Source organism: Anas platyrhynchos, chromosome 14, assembly GCF_047663525.1.
Source record: "Anas platyrhynchos isolate ZD024472 breed Pekin duck chromosome 14, IASCAAS_PekinDuck_T2T, whole genome shotgun sequence".
Lineage (NCBI taxonomy): Eukaryota > Metazoa > Chordata > Aves > Anseriformes > Anatidae > Anas > Anas platyrhynchos.
Genome location: NC_092600.1, coordinates 16601045 through 16623202, shown reverse-complemented (window position 1 = coordinate 16623202; position 22158 = coordinate 16601045). Strand labels below are relative to the sequence as shown.

General features: G+C 36.5%; 1 protein-coding gene across 7 annotated transcripts in view; it reads left to right on the top strand.

Annotated features, from left to right (window-relative positions):
* TENM2 (teneurin transmembrane protein 2) overlaps positions 1–22158 on the top strand; it is a 1606114-nt gene that overhangs the window by 1134428 nt on the left and 449528 nt on the right. For all 7 annotated transcript variants that reach the window (XM_072044660.1, XM_072044658.1, XM_072044657.1 and 4 more), the window contains one exon: positions 1902–2177. In XM_072044660.1, coding sequence (XP_071900761.1) covers positions 1902–2177 — 276 coding nt within the window. The remainder of the gene's footprint in view (positions 1–1901; positions 2178–22158) is intronic.

The following is a 22158-nucleotide window of genomic DNA, read 5'->3' as shown; positions in this document are numbered from 1 at the left end:
TCTTCCAAATTTCATGGCAGGGTTCTTTTAAACAACAAAAAAAAACTCTGGACTGATGTGCACTTAGGCTCATACTTAGGACTGTTCAGTTCATTCCTGATGAATAAACCACTGAATTTATGATTACTGGATTATAAATTGGAAAGCAAGTTAAAATGTACTCCTGACTAAGAGTGTTTGGTATAATTGGGTGTTGATAAGAGCTGACATTTTTTTTAATGACATCCTTTTTGTACTATTTTTATATATTGCGAATGAATGCTTTGTTTTGCTAGAAGCATCCAGTCAGTGTTAATTTTTGGCCACTGTGTTGCTGCTGGCCCATGTACTGGGTAACCCAGGGGTGAAGGAAAGCATGCCTTCCCTCTCCTTGTGCTCGGTGTTCCTGTCTATCCATCACTGGATGAAGACATAGCTCAGGTTTCCAGGAGAAGAAACCCATCACCTTCCCTAACTGATGAGCTATAACTAAAAAAGTAAAGCAGGGCCTAGTGATTCAGTTACTGTGATTCAGTTAGTTTTACTTTCTGTAGATCTATGAAAGTGTCCTGTATCCAAAGCACTTCAACAGCTGGATATGAGACCAGAGAGGGCTGACATAAAGAGGTGAACCAGTCCTGGCTCAACTGAGAAAGAAATTGTGATACTTCAGTAAATAACCAAATTGATTATATGTCTTTATCAATGGAAGACACTTCGGTATGTTTTTTACTTAGTGTATGAACTTTCATTATACAGCATCATTCTGGTGAACATATAGGGGAAGAGGGGAAAATATAAACTACTTTTGGACAAAATAAAAATACCATTGTAGAAACTCAGACTACAGATGTAGTTTCACTGTGAATTAAATTATTGTATGCTATACTGCAAGTCACTTCATTCTGTCCTGATTTTTCATTTGCAGCCCATTGTAATGAAGCCGAAATCACTATGCTTTTCAAAAACCTAGAAAGCCTTAGAGACAGAGCATATTTCCACATGCAGTTCTTTACAGTCCTGTTCATTCACGTAGGAAGCAAATACATAAGCAGAAATCAACCAGCAAGTCTGTACTTTCTGACAACCCTGGGGGACTCCATGTGCCTTCAAAATACATATGACTGTCCACTGTGTTGTTATTAAGTGCTAAATGTCTTGTTCTGATTTTGATCCTGAAAGTTTTGCCTATAAACCCAGTGACCTCTTGATTTTGGTGTTAATGTATGCTTTCTTATTAAGTACGATGAATAAAGGTAGAAAACAATTACAATAATTGAGATATGTTTTAATTTCTATAGTAGATATTTAAACTACCAATCTCACACAGTATGAAAATGCAAAACTGGTGACAAGATTTCTGTTTCATCACTGATAGATTTGCATTCTTTCAAGTGATCCTTGGCTCTGTGAACTCTTTTCCCAAATGTGTACTCATTTTCTATGAAATAGAAAACCATAGGAAAGTTAGAACTAAAGATTCCTATCTCTCTGAAAGGCTCATGTCTTGCATGAGAAACAGAGATTCTCTCTGAATAGTCAAATGCTAATCCTCAAAGCTAAGGCTCTGGTTCTGCAAATACAAGGTTAGATATGTAACATAAAGCAAGTCATGTTACTGTCACTTGTCATGAACTTTGTATATGTAAGCGATAAATTATTTGGGGTCAAAATAGTAGGCATAAGTAACTTAAAATTTACCCTTGTTTTGTGTTTTTCATCCATTTCAAGTATATTCAGTGTGTTTTCGGTAAGTCTTGCTAGATCTTTGCACCAGAGATCTCTCTATGCAATTCATTACAAAGGCTTAGCACACATCATAATTAAGAAAAATTAAAAAGTTCTGTTATTCTGAAACTTATCAGATCCCCAAGATTTTAAATTATTTTAAATTATTTAGTTTTCTGTAATTGCCTTTCTAGGAACAAACTTCACCCTTGCAGAGCTAGGAATCTGTGAGCCCTCTCCCCATCGAAGTGGCTACTGCTCGGACATAGGAATACTCCACCAAGGCTATTCCTTGAGCACTGGCTCTGATGCTGACTCGGACACAGAGGGAGGAATGTCTCCAGAGCATGCGATCAGGCTGTGGGGAAGAGGGATCAAATCCAGGCGAAGTTCCGGTCTGTCAAGTCGCGAAAACTCGGCTCTCACACTTACCGACTCCGACAACGAAAATAAGTCAGATGAGGAAAACGGTAGGCCTTTTGTTCAATATATTCTTAATGCGCATACATAAGAATGTAATCATACTGAAAAATAGTTGAGTGTTCCGTTAAAGATGGTTATTTCACTTTTGTTTCTTTTGTTTCTTTTTTTTTTTTTTTTTGACATTGATATCAGGAAACTCTTTTTACATGTATATTACATAATCTGATATATATATTGCTTTATCATACAATTTACTGTTCAGGCAATTATCTTTCACAGAAGTTTGTGCTCCAAGTACATTAAATTAAACTTAATGATGAGAAACAGGAAGAAATTGCTTTAAAAGTTTCTCATGTTTTTATAGAAAGCTTGAAGTAATATTAATCTATAATATGCTAGTAGCTGTAACAATGGTGCTAATTTGTAACAATCACATTTATTCTGTGTGTTTTGTTTTTTTTTATGAGGTTTTGATTTTTTTTAATTTATTTGTTATTTGCTTACTGATAAGTATGAAGGGCTTTTAGAAAGCAAACCTATGCATCATACTGAGGCAAAGTACTTATATTTAGCATAGGTTATTAAGTTCATAAGAAAGAAACTTTACACTATGCAAGAGTCATTGGTGACAAAAAACCTAGCCAGTGGTTGATGAAAAATTCCATGCAGACAGCTGACCTTTCAAATGCATACAGTCCTGATTAATGTTCTTCATATCAATCTACTAAAAGTTTTTACTAGGCAAATTTTCTCTGCCCGCATCTTTTTAAACTAAATTAGAGAGGAAAAAATGTTAAGAATGGATTTGCCACCATTTGTTCTGCATCCTGGGAAGGTCCTCCCTCCTAATGAAGGTGCAAGCTTAGCTTAATAACTCAAGGGTTTGTTGTTTGCCATTTTGAGAAGGTGACGGGGCATCTCCCTAACCCTGTATCCCTGGAGCAACTATTCAGGCAGGTAATACTACCCAGTGTAACCAGCTTTCAGCTGCATATATTACTTAAGACAAAATTTAATTTGTTGCACACTATTGCTCTGCTTAGAGGAGGATATTTTCATGTTTATTTTAGGCTCCTCCCCATGTTCAGTGAGTTGTCTCAGTTTCAGCAAAGCAGGGCTGTGATGGGCACTGGAAGTGCAAGCAACTGCTTGTTAAAGCAAACAAGGGAAAACTGAGTTACATTTTCTGTATTGATTGAAAATAGTTCAGAGAAGTGCAATTGATTTTGTTTGAAAGAACATTTTTTTTTTCTGATTTAAATAGAATCTTCAAGTAATATCTTCTCTCTGTAGGCATAGCAGGATATATTTCCTCATCAAAACCAAAGAGGAAACGTATTTTTACTAGCATGAGTGGATACAAGGAAGCCAGTATTTTGAAAAAAAACCTGACTGGTTAATTAATTAGTGCCATTCACAGAAAATAGGATGATTTCCATTGACTTCAGTATAGTTTTGATAAGGCCACTGTGCATTATGTCAAATAAAATAAAAAACTGACTAATTAAATTCTGGCATTATGGAACAATTAGAATTTATTTCTACAGCATGAATTCACGTATCTGTAGATGATTGGCAGTTTGTCTCTACTTCTGTGGAAGCACCATGCCACACCTTTTGTCTGAGAAATTTTAATCTCAGGACCTAGTTGCATAGTGTTGCAGATGTTGATGAAAGAATGAGTCTGTTTGCTTGCATTTCGTTTTTTCTTCCTGACAAAAATTTCCAAAGAGTAAATGAATTACTGAGTAATTTGAAATACAGTGCAGTGAATCCATTTTGAACAGGTAATCTTTCTAACAATGATGTTAATAAAAGAAAGGAGGACATGATAAAAGAGCATGCAAGAAACAAACTAGTGTGTGGAATTCATTTTTACTTGGCAAGGTTCTTATGATAACCATTTATGTCTGATTGTTTAAAAAAATCATGCTAGTATGGAACAACTATCATATACACAGAGGTGTTAACTTCAGTAAACTTTTTAGTCTTGCTCTCCTGGTTAGCTCAAAAATCAATGTTTTTTCACATCACTGACTTTATGAAGTTTTGGGATATATTATCATATAGATTGACAGTTGCCCCACTGGTTCAGCACCACGGTGTGGACACTTACAAAACCATCATTAATTTCTCACGCTTGTGCCCAGCAGCGGTTTCCTACATAATAAAAGCTGTGTCCTTCAGAGGCAGATCAATAACCTGCTAGGTATTCATCTTGAAGAGGAAGTAACAAGAATTTGTATTTCAAGAGAAATTCACTTTCTGATGTTGTTTCACATCTGCAGGATACTGGCATAAAACGGAACCTTTCTTGGTACGAGGTTTTATCCATTTATGCCTAGCAATATTAGAAGGAACTCATGATGCATGCACTTCATTGAATATATTTAAAGTACTTTTGAAGCTTTTTTCCCATGGTATGGTTGTACTATTCTGTTACAAAACAGTAGTTGAACTCCAAAAGGTGTTCTTTTTTTTTTTTTTTTTTTTAATATTGAGATAATATTGGGTAAAAACAAAGCAACAAAACCTTTCACTTTTCTTGCAGTATTATATAGATTTTGTCATTTTTTGTTCATCTCCAAGTAGCCTAGCTTAATCTCTAAAAATTGCTCTGACAATATGATGTTGTGCCAATACCAATCTATTCACAAAGCTTTTGATGATTTTCTGCATTTCTAGATTCAGTATGATTTCATTTGATCATAGATTAGAATTGTGTGAACCCCAAAATATCAGCTTGTTCAAAATACTTATGGACAAATTGAAATAATGTACACTCATTAAAATTCACTCTTTTACATGGTACACTAACATCATTTGTAGCAAAACAGGTTATTGAAGATCCAGTTTGAGAAGGAACACTTCTATTTTTCACAAGTCTGATTAGGCTCAAAATTCTTAATGGATCTTGCAACTGTTACTGCAATCTCTATCTGCTGATCTCCTTTAGACATAGTGATGTGAATAGTTAAGAGCAAATCTGTGATCAAATTATTATACAGCATGATTTGTTGTGTTGTGAGATTTAAGTAAATTAATGTTTTTACAATACATCCAAATGTAAACTGTCAATTAGGTCTCCTCTGATGTTGTGTGCTAGCTTTGTGGAGAGAGTTATTTCTGAACACCCACAGATTCAGTGTGTAGGGGATATACTAGAGAGTTCCTCTAGTGTAATGGACATAATCCCAAAGTAGGAGACATAATCCCAAGTAGGAGAAAGGTGAATAGGAAAGTAGCATGTGAGCTGAGAGTACATTTCAGTAATAGGTGAGTGCTGAACTATTAGACCAAAAAAAATCTGCAAGGAGGACTTCATTTGATATAAATTTAAATCAGATTAATTATACTGTTGTACAAGAGTAAACATCTGTAATAGTGGATACTTCCATCAGCATAGGTGACTTTATTTTTCTAGAAGGTTGTTACTTTGGCGGTTTTTGTATTAGCACCATTGTTAGACATAATGGATGGTACCGCTGATAGAATGGGACATAACATAAAATGTTTACTGTGAGACTTCAACTCTGATATAATATCAAACAGTTGAAATGTTTCTGCTTTGCATTTGTTTGTCAGGAAGAAAAAAACAAAAACATGTCTAGGAGGAGAAGGAGAGTGTTCAGGAGTGAAACCATTTCATTAAAATAGTCAGACCAAAAAAAAGATGATCAAAGAATGCTTTTATTTTACCAGTAGTGACTGTGAGTTGAGCAGTAAGGCAAGAATGAACAGGAATAAAAGAAAGCAATCTCAACCTTCTACAAAACAAGGGAAATGTTTCAAGATTCTACTATGTGGTACATGTGGTAATCTGTGCATGTTTTGCATGTAGTATTAAACACTGTGATTTGGTAGCTCTTTGTAGATAAAGCCTATGTAAAGCAAATCTTTCTGAACATACAGCAACAGTTCTGTATCAATAGCCCAGCTATACCTGGTGATATGCGGAACAGGGGTACTTTGGTTGGTTGAACCTCGAGAGTCCTGCTGTTGAATTGAGTAATGCCATACTCTTTCCCTTTCCTTACTTCATCTCTTCCTGGAGACCTTCCCTTTGGAAGACAGCTGGTCTCCAGCACCCAGTTTGAGGATTCAAGTCGCATAGGAATGCGTTGTGCAATGCTTCACAGAGAAACGATATTCGGGTTCAATATCTATCAACAAGTGCTACACTAGACATACTAGTGATGATTAATGCTGCTTCATTTTTTTCCTTTATCACATTGGTGGTTTTTACTGTAGTGATTGAAAGTTTGAATACCACACAATACCATGTGTGCATATCATTTATTGAAAAAACAAACAAACAAAAAACCACAAGTACCATGTATAAGGTAGAATGAAGTAGGAAAAAAAGCAATATGAGAAACTGTACTTGTGTTGTACTTCTGATCAAGTGTACTTCTGATAAGGGGGAAAAATTGAAACTATTTTCCTTTTTTTGTTGTTCTATGAAGTTTTCAGTGGTGATTTCATATAGTAATTTCTCAAGCGCATATATGAAGTAAATCTTAAAAAATCAAAACATAACCATTATTCAAACTGACTTCATATTTTATTGTTGTTTAGTTTTATGAGCAGTATATTCTGGGCTTTTTCCAGGATTTTATTGGCTTAGGATGGAAATTAAAAGATACTGCCACATCAGAGTAGTGTATAGAAGCATCAGACCATCAGATGACAGCTGAGGAGTTTATTTTCTTATTTTCACTGTTTAAATTTTGACATGTTGTTCTCAAAGTTTTTTTATTTTAATTTTTATTCAGTGTTCTATTTCACACTTCATAATTTGCAGAAAAGGTTATGGTGAAACTGTGATTCCACTCTTCAGAAGATTTTGATTTTGTCTTACGCACAATAATGTCTGTAAGTAATTAGCCCACTTTGAAAGTAGAAGGTTTTAATCTTCCTGACAACAGGATTCTGTTTGGGTTTAAAAAAAGTTGGACCTGAACTTGCTTCCTAAATGTTTCTATTAACAAATATTCATTGTGGCCTATGGGAAGTACTTTTCTTGTTAAAATGAATTGCTTGAAGAGGATTGAGTAGGAGCAGATCTGTGAAGTCTCGAGATGAGCTAGGAACAAAAAATAATATCCTTGTCATTTTGAGATAGTATATCTGTGTGTGCAAGAAGCAGGGAAGCTGCTTACTGTATGCAAACATACTTGCTGTAGATTTCACAGTTGTGCTTAAACAACTGAGATTTTCACTCTAGCTGGAAATGTTGCACCCATTTGCCTCACAGATCCACCCAGGCAGCTTGGAAACAGCAGGAGGGACAGAGAAGAAAGAGGGAGAGCCACCATGATTGTGTGATCTTTTATAGCTTAAAGGTATCCAGATGGTCCAAAGGTATTGAATGAGATTTAAATGAAATGGAATCATGTTCATCATACACCAACTAGGCTTCTGAAGGAAGAGTGCTTGGACGGTTAGCTTGTGCATGGATATTCTTCATCTCTTCTTTGGTGAGGGCATGTCAAGTGCTTTATAAGTGACATTTTAAAAGTCATTAAGCCATGATATCAACACTCAGTTGCTTAAGTGGATCCAGTTTTGATGTGATCTCAAAACCTTAGGACACTAAGTGTGCATGTAGTACTGGTAAACTCTGAAGCCTTGTGCAAGACAGGAACATGAAATGACAGCATATACAATCTTAAACGCTTGTTACAATTTTAATATTACCCAGCAACACTCTAGTGTAGACCACTGGGATGTTCAGATGAAAGTACTGCTAATAATACGGGTATATCAAAAGAGATAAATAAATGCTACCCAGAACTTAGTGTTTGGTGATACTCTGGAGAGTTAGGATGCAGATGTGGCAACAGTGGCATCTGTGCTTAGGTGGTTTATATAATAAGGGGGAGTAAATAGAGTGTTTAGCTTGTAGCTGAGATTCAGTAATTTCGCAGAGATTATAGTTTCCATTCAGTTGAGTGTTCACTAAAGAGAGATGTACACTGTCATCTCAGGTTTTATTCTACAGGAAGTACGTTTCTAGCCCTCCAGATTATAGGAGAAATGGATGAAGTATAAAAAATAAATTTTTTATACATGGTATGATGAGATCTTGCTGTCCATACTTGGCTTGCAATTCAAAACAGGGCTTCAGTGTCCATAAAATTTGTAAACTTTCATTTCTCTTGGGTGTCAGGGATTTTAGTACCTCTGGCACATTAAATGCCCCATTCTAGCTGCTGGGCCTGAACATTTTTTGTTCTATCTATATATTACAGCACAACCTTGCTGAAGCTGTTTCCCATTTTGCAGTTTTGATCTTTGTAGTGACATATTTGGAGTGCCTGACTGCCCCCTCTGTAATTGCATGAACCAAGGCATCTAGGAGTTGAGACAAGGGAAATGAAATCAAGTATTTAGCCAAGAAATTGAGGAAAATGGAAATACATGCTGGTGAATTAAGGCTTCCTGGAAAATAATCCAGCAGCTGGGTTCATAAACTATGGAGTCTAACTGTAATCTAGTTCTCCTGAACATGAGGGAAGAACTTTTACGTGCAACTTTATCTACATTGTCATGTGAAGGTTACAACACCGAGAGCTTTTTCAAAAAAAGCTATCTCAACATAACCTTGTGATTTTTCAATTAATATTTTAATTATGAGCCTTTCCATGTATTAGAGAGAAATGATGAAACTATATTTTTAAGAATTTCATTATAGCACATCATTCAGTTTGTCAATTATTAGTTTTAGTAAAGCTAACTTAGATAATATAGGTCACTTAAGCAAGCAAGCTGCAGTACCTTTGTTCAAAGTATAACTGAATTAGAATAATGCCTTTTTATACTTTTCCATAACAGAAATGTGTATCTGATAACGTTAATCCAGCTTGGTAATGAATTCATTGTGAGTGGCTGATGAGCGATAAAACCATTGCAGGAAGGTTTGGCTGTACATGTTGTTAAACAAAATTTATCAGAGTGAAACATAAAAATGTGTATTTTACATTTTCATTGTAAGATGAAGCACACATCACAAGAAACTATGCATTGAATTTATTTTAAGTCTACTCTTTCAAAAAGCTGTGAAATTTTACCAAAAGCTTCCTCCAAATTTATCAAGCCAGATATCGGCACCTTTGTTCATGTAGCATATCCCACTATTAATAGTCTTCCTAATTACAAAGACTTGCATATTTCACTGATAAGCACATAATTAGGTCAAGGTACATAATACTTTTTCTAGCCAACCCTTCATTTATGCAGCTTTGCCTGAGTCTGACCAATGAACTTTGTGTGCATGTACAGTGCATATTTATTTACCATACGTGTATAACTACACACGTTTAAGTATTAATGCTGTTACTAAATATTGCATTTGATATATTTTGTGTTTGCACACATATATTTGATATGATTGTTACTCTTATGTTTAAATGTAACAGCCTATTCAGAAATAAATGATATTCATTTAGAAAATGGATAGGAAATTATATCCTAAATTTTTTAATGCAGAAGTTTTAATATATGCATATATTAGAATAAACAGAGCTTGTTGAAAATGTAATTCCATAATCACTGAGTTTTAAGAGAGATTTCATGTTATTACTTTACTCTTTTTTATTAAAAAAAAAAAAAAGTAATTCTTCAGTAGTAAATAACATAGACGTGCCTTAAGTTACATTCCTTAAATCAGAGGAGAGGAAATTTAATTCAAGAATTTTACCTATCTTTACCCATGATTTGTTCTTACAGAATTGGACTTCTTCTGCCAAATATGTTACAAACAATCTGGAAATCAGCCATTCTCTTTGCTTGTAATTTCACTACATCTCACATGGATTAACGACAACTTTCTTAAAACAATTTAAGCTTTTACACATTATGCAACAGTCCGCTTCCTTGACATTGAAAAGGGGAATACTTTTGTATATCTTCAGTCTTTCTGTAGCATTGGAAATTGCTGACACTCTGATGTTCTTTCATTAAGGAACTGTAGGGATGACTGGCAGTGTTAAGGCTGAAGTTCTGCTTCTCAACTCATGTTAAAGATTTGTTATGAGCAGTTTGTCCACTTCCAAAACAGTTGCTTAAGTCTTGGTTCAAAGACCTTTCACCTATATTCTTCGACATCTCAAAAACTGTTGGTAGCACTGCAGATAATATGCTGAAATCCTAACCATACATGTATGTGAACATGAAATACTGTCTATGATAAAAATAGAGGACTATTTATGATTAATGGTTTGTCAGCTTAGTCTTTGACGGTTAAAGAACATCGTATTAGAATAGAACCCATAAAATGAAAATATGATGATAATGGAGAAATGGAAGTAATTAGAAGAGTTTACCTTTTCAGTAAAATTGTCTGCTATTGAAAGCTAGTTATAACTGTTCTTTAAAATACCTACATTTTGTGATTTGCAATGGGAGTGCCTTCCAGTAGATTTACAGGAAGCTGTAGCTTTCAATGTTCTTCCAGGATGAATAATTTATCTCGTTATAATGTGTTACTCTTTGTCACCAGAGGGTGCCATTGCTGTGATCTTCTGCATTCTTGTGTTAAAAAAGATTGAGTTTTGGAAGAGGTACTCTTTTAAACAGTACTTTTTCCATTAATCATATAAAGCTGTGGCAAGGAAAAGTGGCCTTATGGAAAATAATTTATACAACTAAGCAGCAGAGCTGTATGTAAAGTCAATTCTTCAGGTGTTGCTTTTAGGAAATCTTGCATTAGTTGGAACCATGTCCTTAAAAGGGACCATTTCTTGCTTCTCCTCAGTTTCATAAATACATTTAAGTAACACAATTTACATTGCAATTGCATAGAAACTCAATGTCACTCATTTCTTAGCAGGTGAGAAGATCACCTCAAGTTTCTAGATACTTGATGCTACACAGCAGAACGTCGCTAGTGTTGGAAGGAGAGAGCAATTTTGGGGGGTGGAGGAAGAGGGGTTAAGTTGCAGAAAGAGGTATAGTTACCGCAAAATAAGTTTGTGACGTACTCTGTCTTGGCTCCTCAAGGTGTCGTGTTCAAGGTCTTTTTCCTAGTATTAAAAAGGCGCAAGAACCTTAGGTTTATGTGTACTTGTACATGTACAAGCCTTAAAGTCTGTGGCTGCATGACTGTCCATCTGTGGAGAGGTGATAGTGTGTAAGAGAGAGATTTACACAAGCTGGACTCTAAAAAACTTTGTTCTTTTATGGAGTATATCACAGATGCAATTCATTCACAGACTATATTTAGATTCAATATGCAACTCATATTTATACTTTCCCTTTCCTTCCTTATTTTCTTTGTGCTCTCTTGAGGTCTCTTCCAACCTAGAAATTCTGTGATTCTGTGAAATACCCAGTGCAGCCATCCATGCAAACAAAATAGAAGTATGAACTATCAAGCTTCTTTTTCTATAGGCTAAGATAGAAGAGAAATTTACATCTTCATTTTTTCCTCCCCTTTAATTATTAATTTAATTATTAAGAACCTTCCTGGTATTATTGAGTGCCTTCAAATAACATGTCTCTGGGACAGATTATACAGTTGAGCACAAATTCCATGAAAAAGATGGGTTTTATTTTTGATTTCGGAGGTTGTTATGAATAAGAAGTTGCTGACTGTTGAGGTTGTTCCAAGACCTTCCATTGCTGATACAGGCAGGAAGAACATTCAGTTGATGAAACTGTACTGCTAGAAAGTTCACAATGCCTATGGAAACTGATACTTGCTTGCCATGTTTGGCCTGTTGAAACTGAGATGCCATCTTTTAAGACAGCATAATATCATTCAATTATAACAACATGCCTGTAGGCAAGGCACAATATGTGAGCATCATATGTTTGCTTAGAGCCATGACTGGTGTTCAGAAATATTGAAAGGTAGCAGTTGGATTTTTTCACATAAATGGTTAAGGGACTTTTCTCAACATCAAATTAGGGCTCAAGAGTGAAAATATAACTTCTGTTTCCGCAGATGCTGAGCTGTAATAATGAGTAATCATGAGTCCCAGAGGAATTTTTTTTTTGAGTGGCAATAGATAAGAAATGGGTTTATCAGTTTTCCGTAGAACATTTATTTTTAATACACTTGAAATAAGATGAATTCTAGTGAAGTTACTCCTTTTTTCAGTTTTGTTTCAGAAGAAGGGAATTATTTGTAAGGAGTTCTATGTTACTTTTTCTTCCACAGAATAGTATAGCTTCAATGGGGATACAGATGTAATTGTGCAAGAGAGTGGAGTTTCTCTCTTGTAACTCTTTTCTGTCTTTTTTTTTTTTCTTTTTCCTTTTTGCTAAGTAAAATGAAGCATCACCATCAATTGTGTTTGAAAGTTGTTTCTGAACAATTCTGTACAATGAATAGAAAGAAGGCTGGGGAGGAAGGATTAAGTCAAGGCTATGAATATGACTTCAGTCTGCAATGTAAAAAGAGGAGTGAGCAAACAGTGGGAGATGAAGTGCTAAGGGAGGAGCAGTCAAATGAGGCTGCAGCGAACTCATTCAAATGCTTGGGTTTAGGAGAGCTAATGACTGTGCGTAGTAATGTGTCTGTGCTGTTTTTCAAAAGCATGCTATACCAATATAGAGAGTAAGTCGTGATGGTTTTCATCTGTCTGCGAATGCTGATGTTCACTTTAAAAAACTCCTTTGCTATAGCAAACCTTTTAAGCTGTTGGCCTCGAAGGGTTAAAGTGTCAGTAGACAACACAAAATTACCAGGAGTTGAATACTTGCATTTATGAATGATATACAAATATTTGGCATTTTATTTTCTTTCTATTTTTTGTGCATTTCATAGTTACTTCTAAACCTAACAACATATGTAAATAATTCAGTGCATTTCCTTCTTTTGTGGAGTTTTCTATGTTTTCACTATTGAATAATGAAATAATAAACCTAATCTTTACAGTCCTGTCAATATATCCCTGGGTAGCTGCTCGAAGTCTCCTTGAGTCTTGATCATCTAGATTAATTTCCTAGCTCTAATTTACTGGATAATTACTGCATACTTCAAGACCACTTCTATTATGATACTTAACCAGTTTTTATTCTTGGAGATGCTTTATTTATTGACCTGTAGTTTGACTTCCCTAAAAGTATTTAAAGATGGGTAGTCATATTCAGTCTAATCCTTGATTTTGTGAGGTCATGCACAATGCCTGTCCTCTGTCTGTCTTACTCAGCCTGGTCTCATTGTCCTCTCCCCTATGGACTCTCTGTGGATTTAACATCCTTACCTAGGAGTAAGGACATTGTGTACATGATGGAGCACAGCATGGACTCTCTTCGGTGAGAGAATACCAGCTAATCTTTCAGATGAGCATTTCTGTTAATACAAAAGGAGATTTTCTGCTATGTTTTCAGATTTTGGGGTAGTGTGAATAGGTACATTAGATTTTACTTACATAGATACCAGATGAAGGCAGTCTGGTGTGATTACAATGATGATATTTTATGTTGGTTTGTTTGTTTGTTTCATTAAGAGAAAGGGATAAATAAGTGTCCTGTGATAAATGTTGCAGGACTGACCTATGGCCACAGCAGCCAGACATTAGTGATCAGTGTTTTCTAAGTTATCCTCAGTCCAGCTGTTTTGCTAAAGCTCATGAGAAAGCATTCAGGGAGCAATAAGCACTATGGTACTTTAACTGGAAAGCTGAAGTTCTAGGGAGAAGTCAAACGTAATTCTGAGGACTTCATGGGCAGCATCATTAGTGAAAATAATCATACATAGTGGAGTGCAAAGGAAATAGATCAGGTACCTCTACATCTTTTATGGCTTCGGTCAGTCCCCTAAGAATTTACACTAAACTTTTTAAAGTATTTCTTTCTTCTACTAGCATTTTTCACCGTTTTACTATCCCATTATTTTCTGTCTTGTGAAAGTATTATGCCATATGTTAGCGTTTGCCTGAAAGAACATATATTCACTCTTCCTACTTTTTTTTTTTTTTTTTTTTTTTTAATAACACAGTGCATTCAGTTTAAGTCTCCAGTGTGGTTTCAGATAATTCTCTAGTTCTGTTTGACATGCGATGGCTTAGGAGCACTGTTTGTGAAGCAAAATATCACAATATGTATGTGGGAAATGATGGGTATTTGTTTTCCTACCTGTGATGAATTTCAGCATGGCCCAAAAAAATGGAGGAATATATCATATAAAATCATGATCATCTTATAAAAAGTATCTGAAGAAATCAGTATGTTTCTTATCTCTATTTTTGTCCCTCCTTATATGCTTATATGGGTTTAGTTCACAAAATAACTGCTTGTTAGAAATTGTTAAAATCATATGTGTGGTGATAAATTTTAGCACACTTTGAAATATTGCTTTTTTAATCTATTTCCTGCTTGTTAGTGGTTTTGTGTGAAGTGCAATGGTCCTCTCATTGTTCTTAGCATGAGAGAAATGAGTTTTTAACAAACAAAAACTTTCCAAACAATTTTAAATGTGATTTGGAGCTCTTAAAGTCTTACTTGAGCTCTGCTGTTATGTCTCAGAGGAGCAGAACACACGTGGCAATTTCTCCAGAAAGCTGCTCTCAAAAGAACATATTAAAGATGAAATATAAGGATTTTTAGATCAAAAGAATAATGATTTTTTAAAATCTTTACTATGTGATAAATTATTTGGAAGGTATTATAAAGATGTACAAACTTGCACAAGGGGAGAGAAGAGAAAGTAGGTTGTGACTTTGAAATTAGTATAGACATAGACATAAAGACAGACTCTGCTTTTCAGATGAGTTCTGTGGCGTACATGCTTGTTAGAACTCTGAACCATGTCAGGGTGAATGTGATGAGAAAAAATATTGATATGATCATGAATACCTTATTTTATAAGATATTTTATTTGCATACATGCTGGAATGCTCTGTCATAAAATAATAATGATGAGGAGTGATGCAGTGTCTGTTCCGAAGCCCAGCATTAGCCTTTAGTGTCATTCAGATCTTTCGATGCAGTATAAGCTGTATACCAAGCATGGCGAATAAAAATTACAATTTCTTGTAATTTCTTCTAAAAGTAAATAAATGAAACTATGATTCTCAAAACTGAGAGTAATTAACTGACATATTTCAGTACGGACATAAGTTACATGTTTCTAACAGTGATTATAATCAACAGACTTGATACAATAATTATGAAAAAAAATCTGCTGTTTAGTCAGAAACCCAGCTGACCTTGATAGCAATGAGACGTGTCCAGAGACAGATGCTGGACCAAAACACCTAATATTATGATAATTTCACTTTCACATTTCTTATGTGAATACTTGTATGACTCATTCATGCTTAAAATGCATTTCTGAATGGAGTTAGCATTTGGTTAGTTAATAATTTTTGCTCTGAACTATAAGCATAGTGAAACCTGGTCTAAAAATCAGCTGCAGGACAAGCTAGCAGCAGGGAAGGAGAGAATGAATTGCAGCTTTAAATAAGAAGTTCATAGATAACCCTGACAAAAAAAAAAATACATATATATATATATACTTTCATTAAATCTATAGTCTTTATTACACTATCTATTTTTTTAGATCTATTTTACTTATAGGAAGCTAGGCAAATTTCTAAACTCTGAGCTGTTATAGTGTTTATTTAAGTACAGAATATCTTAATGGAATTTATTAAATCTCAACATTCTGAGGAATTTTTCAAGTCTTAGAAATAAATTGTAATTGCATAATACTAATGGCTTTTGAAGAGAGATTCTGAGAAGTAATGAATCAGGGTAGTTTTGTTGTTATAATTTATCAGTAATAAGGAAAATTCTCTGTTGCATGCATTCAAATTGCAAATTTATGACAGTCTTACATATTTTGATTGTGGGTATGGAACCTGGTGTAAACATGCAGTTATAGCCGCGACACTGAATTTACTAATGGGTGCCCTGTGTATATGTGCACAAATTCTTCATCAAGCTGGGAAATGGTTGCATAACTGATGAAATTTAGTTCTGTATAGTGATGGTCTCTAAATACTCAAATTTGCTTTTAAAGGGTTTCTGAAGTCTGAGAAATTAAAATGACGGACAACTTTTATTTGCAGGCTTTTTCTTATGATACAAAGTTCATTAAGTGAATTTTGGTAATTTTGTACAAGAATTGCTATGAAAGACCCATACCCTTAAGTAAGCCCATTTCAGCTGTTGCTATTAATAAGCACCAATTCATACTCTAAATAAAATGTTTGGAAAAAAAACTGATCTCCAAGTTCTTTTGCTAGCTAAGAATTATTGTCTGTAACCAAGGCATATTCTCACTTGAAAATGCAACAGGCAGCATATGAACTGCGTGCATATTACATGTTCGATTCAAACCTAAGCCAGTGTCTAGAGAACCTGCAGCATTCCTGCTTTTTATGTCCCAATTAAGGATGCCCTTTGATGGGTGATGGTATTGCACAGCCCCTCGGCCGATCCTGCTGAAGCTCCAAGTGCTTTCCCGGCCTTGTGCTGCTCCTCGTCTCTTTTTATCTTGTTCTGCACTGGAAGAGAAAGTAGGAAGATACCCACACGGTTTGTGTTGGCTCAAGCTGGGTTGCCTCGGGTTGGTCTGTGGTGACCGTCACCTCCCACCTACAACTGCTGACCTGCCTATGCCACCAGCCTGCTGCATGGGGCAGCAGGGCAGCAGCCACATGTACATACCCAAAGGCTCAAAACTCTAGCCACCTTCAAAACAGGGCTTCACGAGGTGGATATTTGGTCCTAGCAAGTGCTGAGCTCCGGCCCCTGGCTCACTGCCTAGGTGTAGAGCTGGTGCTGAGCCAGCCGTGCGTCGCAGTACTTGCAGCTCCATTGGACTTACCTTGCAATATTTGCTTCTGCACTTGTCTTTCTGTGCCCCATTTGTCCAACTAGACCACATCTCTCCTTTTGCCCCTTTGCAGTTTTGTATTACTTACATTTCACACTGTTAGGAAATGCTGCCGTGCTGTTGCTGGCTGTGCTACTTGCAGTGTTAGGTGTTGCAGAGCGTTTGTGCACAGCTGCAAGATGTGCAGCCTTTTTCAGAGCCCCTGTGTCTGTGCCCAGCACAGGTAAGGGTTTGTGTGCTGCTGAGAATGCTTCTGCCTTAGGGGTGCACTGCCTCTGACTTGTGCTTGTTGTCCCAAGCTTTCAAGGTGCTTAAAATGCACCTTTTAAATCAATTAGTTTGCCAAGTTCTTTGACTTGGTTGAAAGTTTGGTGCACCGGTTACAGTAGGGACGGAGCCACTGGGGCCGGCTGTGACTCGCTGTGCAGCCCTGCCCTGCTGGGCCAGGGCTGCGTCGGGAGCTGAGCTCTGGCTCAAGTGCGACTTTGATGAACACAGCTATTAAAAGGAGTAGCAGAAAAGTGTTGTAGCAATAAATCAATTCAGTAGAGTACGTAGGTGATGAAACCATTGTGTTTATTTTTTTTATTTTTTTATTTTTATTTTTTAATCCTTTCCCCACTTGTGATTTTATGCTGTGCCCTTTGTATGTATTTTTGTTCAGCTCATTTGTGAAGTGCTTCACATGATTTAAATGAGCTTTGCTATCCACCTCCTGAGCCTGAACCAAGCCGTATGGTGTTTCTGCGGAAGCAGTTGCTGCGTTATCTTACTGGCCCCTGTGCCTGATTAGGGGCCAGCAGTCACGAACGCCACTCCTTTGATCTGCTGCATCACGTGGGATTTGGAAAAGCTGCTCAGGGACGTCAGAAGTAGGTGCATCATCTGTATGCTTATCAGTGGGAGTGAAGTCATGGTTTTGGTTCAGGCATTGGTGAGTTAATGTTCTTGTTGGATTGAAGGCCACAGGAGAACAAGATTTCCCTAGATAAGCAAAATGTGTTGGACTTCTGAGAATTTAAAGTGTAAAATACACACGTTACAAGACTTCAGCATAATGTCAGTCCAGCATTTTATTAGTGATATACATATATATTCTTACAGTGAAATTTGCAAGTGGCTTCCTTTTTTTTCACTCCTTTTTTCATGTGAGCATTTTGTGACAGAAATTCAGAGTCCGGTTTGGCATGTTATGCTTTAGACATCTGTCTCTTTAAACCTTAAGTGGAGATACAGGATGGCTACTTGAATTCCGCGGTGTCACCAACAGAGCTTGGAAGTGATGCAAGAGATGCTGGTGTTTTCTTATGGTTCTTCCACGATGTATTGTGGAGTGCACTCCTGCATGCATGTGGATATTCTTTGAAAAAAAATAATAAACAGGTCCAAGATGTGATGTTAGATCTTGTTAATCAATGTACTAGAAATACATTACCCTAAATCCTGGTTAGAAAAATAGTAATCAAAGTCTTGAGTTTCTTTTTGTTTGGGGAGGCAGATGGCATATCTGCTTAACGGCAAATATCCAAAAGATTTTAAAAAAAATAATTAAAAAAAATCCTATCTTTCAAAACATGGCAATCAGAATCATCTTGGAAAGGAACTATTAAATTTAATAAGCCATATGTTCAGTGAATTTACTTATTTTGTTCGGAGATGTAGACATAAAATTCACCTCTGTGTCCTTTTGTGTAAATTAACTGCCTCGTTCTCTGCTACACAATTAAGGTATTTAACAGAGTTCCAAATGTGCAAGATATTATTAGCCAAATACAGCAACTAGTTTTCATGTTGCTAAAATAAATGCATTTAGGTGAACAGTCTGCAGTTTACCAGAGTTCCCTCTGTGGAGTTCAGCGTGTTTGAAGATCAGATTGACTGGCAGCTTCCTTGGTATACATAAAACACATCTAAAATTATTTCAAATAGAAATTCTCTGAGGATTGTATCATCTTTGCCGTTCTGTTGTACTGAAGATGCAGATGTGCCAGACTGTTCTGCAGTATTATAAATGCATTAGTGAAACCCTAATACACTCTCTAACAAATCTGTGTAATGCAAGAGGTTTTCTTAGTCATCTTGTACCCACTTATTTTATTTATTTCATGTAATTGGCATGTTGTTCTGCTTTTATAGCTTGTTAAAATGAGATGTGAAAATGGCTGTAGCTAATGGCTGCTGGAAAATCTTTTCCCATGGTAGGCAGGAAGAACATTTCAGAAAAAATACATTGCAGATTTTAAAGCACAGTACTCTCCCGGTGAAAAGCAGGAATTAAAAAGATGTATGTAGTGTATTACTGTGTAGCAGAAGCAAGTTTACTGACCTTGGATATGTAAATGTACATCATATAGAAATGCCCAAGTGTTAAAACAGTGCTGTGTTGTAGACACAAGGATACCAATGTAAGTCAGGGCTCCTTTGCACTGCGGTGCTAATGTTGAGGCATAAATAAGTGTGGTGTAAAGAGACTGGTGGCAGTGAAGGGTTTTTTGTTTGTTTTCCCTATGGACAATACCTAGAATTTGGTTTTCTGAGCATCTTCCTGCTCTCCCTTTCAAGCAAGTGGAGTGCGTTCCCTGACTGCATTTTTCCCAGCTCTCCTGGAGTGCGAAGTCTGTGTCACCTGATGATACCTTAAAGGATGAGCCTTGCTGCAGCCATGAGGTGGGTGTGAGCACAGAGAAGGTATTTTTTGTGGGCCTTCTGTGGGGAGGATGCAGCCTGGCTGAAATGGCGGTGCTCCTTCAAAGTCACTGCATCATCCTGTTCCAGCCCTGCCCTTTCCTGGAGAGTAGGGTATCTTGGTTTGCCAGGGGTAAGGTCATTCAGCAAACTCGGTTTGTATGACTTGGAAAGGTCATTTGTTTCTTTGCTGTTTTTTTTTTTTTTTTTTTTTTTTTTAATTTCCAGTATAACAAAATTGAAAATCTGCTGCACGGATTTTCTTTTTATCTGTCAAGAATCTGCTGTCTTTTTGTATCTCCCCTTGGGTTGTTAAAACATGGGAAATCGGTGTGCCATTTAGACCCACCTGGAAACTTCTTTGCTGAAGGAATCTGGGAAAAATGGACCCTGTAGGTTAACATTTTTAATAAAGTCATGTTTCCATATCATGGTCTCTCTCCCCCTTAGTTTCTCTTTTGTTTCTGTGTCTCTATGAAACAACTTTTAGCTGGACATTGACCTTAGCTGTTAAGACAAAATGAAATTTTTCTTCAAGGGAAAATTGTCATGATCCTCATGAAGCAGTTGTGCGGGCTTTAGTCAACCAGCAAGTTACTGTGCTGCTAGGGAATCCTTTCCAGAAATTACTGTGACAGTGAACTCCTTCAACTTACCAGATTTGATGAATAAAAACGTTTTTCATTCAGAGAGATAATTATTATGTAACATACTTTGATGCATGCTCTCCTTTTTCCTTCTCTTTAGCTATAAATATTTCCCACTTCCCACTGTCAAAATATAAATCTATATGTGGTTTGTGCAGAGAAAATCAAAGCTTGAGATTAAAATAAAAATTGGAGTATAAGAGCATCTAATTTCACTTGTCAGCATCTTGTTGTGTTTTAGAAAACACACTGTAAACGAACACAAGTACCACTGCGAGTACAGAAAACTCTCATACAGCTGATTTGAGTCTGATTATATCTCCTATTGACCACTAGGACTTAACAATTGTTGTTACTCTGTGCATACAGTGCACTTGGTGGGCTTTGATGATTGTTCTGAAAGGAAAAAAGAGTGCCTGTGGTCCTCATGAACTACAGACCTCTCTGAACTGATGTGCCTGCTGCAATGGGTAGATCTGCCCTGTGAGAATGTGGTTTTAATTCCTAGCATCAGGTGATGATTGTTTGCTAGCAGAATCGTGAAAAATCAATTGGTGCAACATATTTTAGTAATATCTAGCATAAACTGTAGTTTAGCTTCACAATGAATTCAGAATAGCCTTAGAAATAGATCTTGCACCTTCTCCTACTGTAGTATGTTTGCAGTTCTTGTTGATAGAAGTTGTACCGGAAGAGTTCATTGCATGAAGGCTTGTATGTAGTTGTAATCTCAGAGCATAGGCAAAGGTTGGATAGGCAGAAATAGAATAAATTTTGGTTGTGTTCCTCTAACAAGGGCAAGTCAGAGAGCCTTATTAGTGATTCCTAACTCACGAAATTAGACCTGTGCACTTATTCTGTATTCCTTAATAAAAGCAACTAATGAAAATAAGTCAGTCAAAATTGAAACCAAGTCGGTATAAAATGAGAAACCTGTTAAACCAAGTTTACTTGCCTGGATTATTCTAACTCATGCAAAACCAAATGCAGTAGCTTGGCGGTGGTTTATTTGATATATTTTGTAGTTTGTTGATGTTTTGGTTTTGTTACTGTTGTGGTGAGGCTAACTCTGAGCTGTACAGGACAGTATATACTGGAGCATACATCTAGCATATAATTCAGAAAACATACAGCTTAATTCCAAGCATCATTGCCAGCAAGCTGTGGGCAGACGAGTTTAGCCTCCTCCTCTAAATTCAGGGCACTGTAGTCCATTATGGTAGAGTGAATGAACACCTTCTTATTCTGCCAGTGCAATAAACTGTTAAGGTATCGTATACAGGAATCCATGTAAATGCCCGTGTATAGATGACTATACAATACAGATGACTATGACTTTAAAAAAAAAGAGTTTGATTTCTTGTTTTTCTCATGAATTACACTGGATATTGTCATATGATTTTCTGTGATTTGAACTGCTATGAGGAGAAACACGCTGAGTCTTTCCTCTGATTCATACCATTTAGTTTTTAAGCTATAGTGACATTTAAAAAATAATTTTAAAAAGTGTTGCACATGGTGATTTTAAATGGCCTGTTCAGTCTTTAACTGCTCTTGGAGAATGGAAGGTTTTGGTTTGAGGATTTCACCAGAGCAAGCTGAAGACAGTAGGATTTCAATGTCCTCCATCACAAAGGGACATGACACTGTCCCGCTGCCTGGTCATTGTTTGGCCTGGACATTTGCCAGACTGGGAAAACTTGGTGGTGCTGGCCAGTTCAGTGGTGTGTGAGGCTGGTTTGTACCTGTTTTGGGAACAAGTAACCAGGTTAGTTCTATGTACTGTCAAAGGTGAGGTGGGAAGTGTGGTCACAGGTAAGTGCGGTTGTTGGGGGTTAACCCCAGCTGAGCCGCTTCCTTGCTTGCCCCCAGGGAGATGTGCGAAAACTCCTGGGCTTAGAA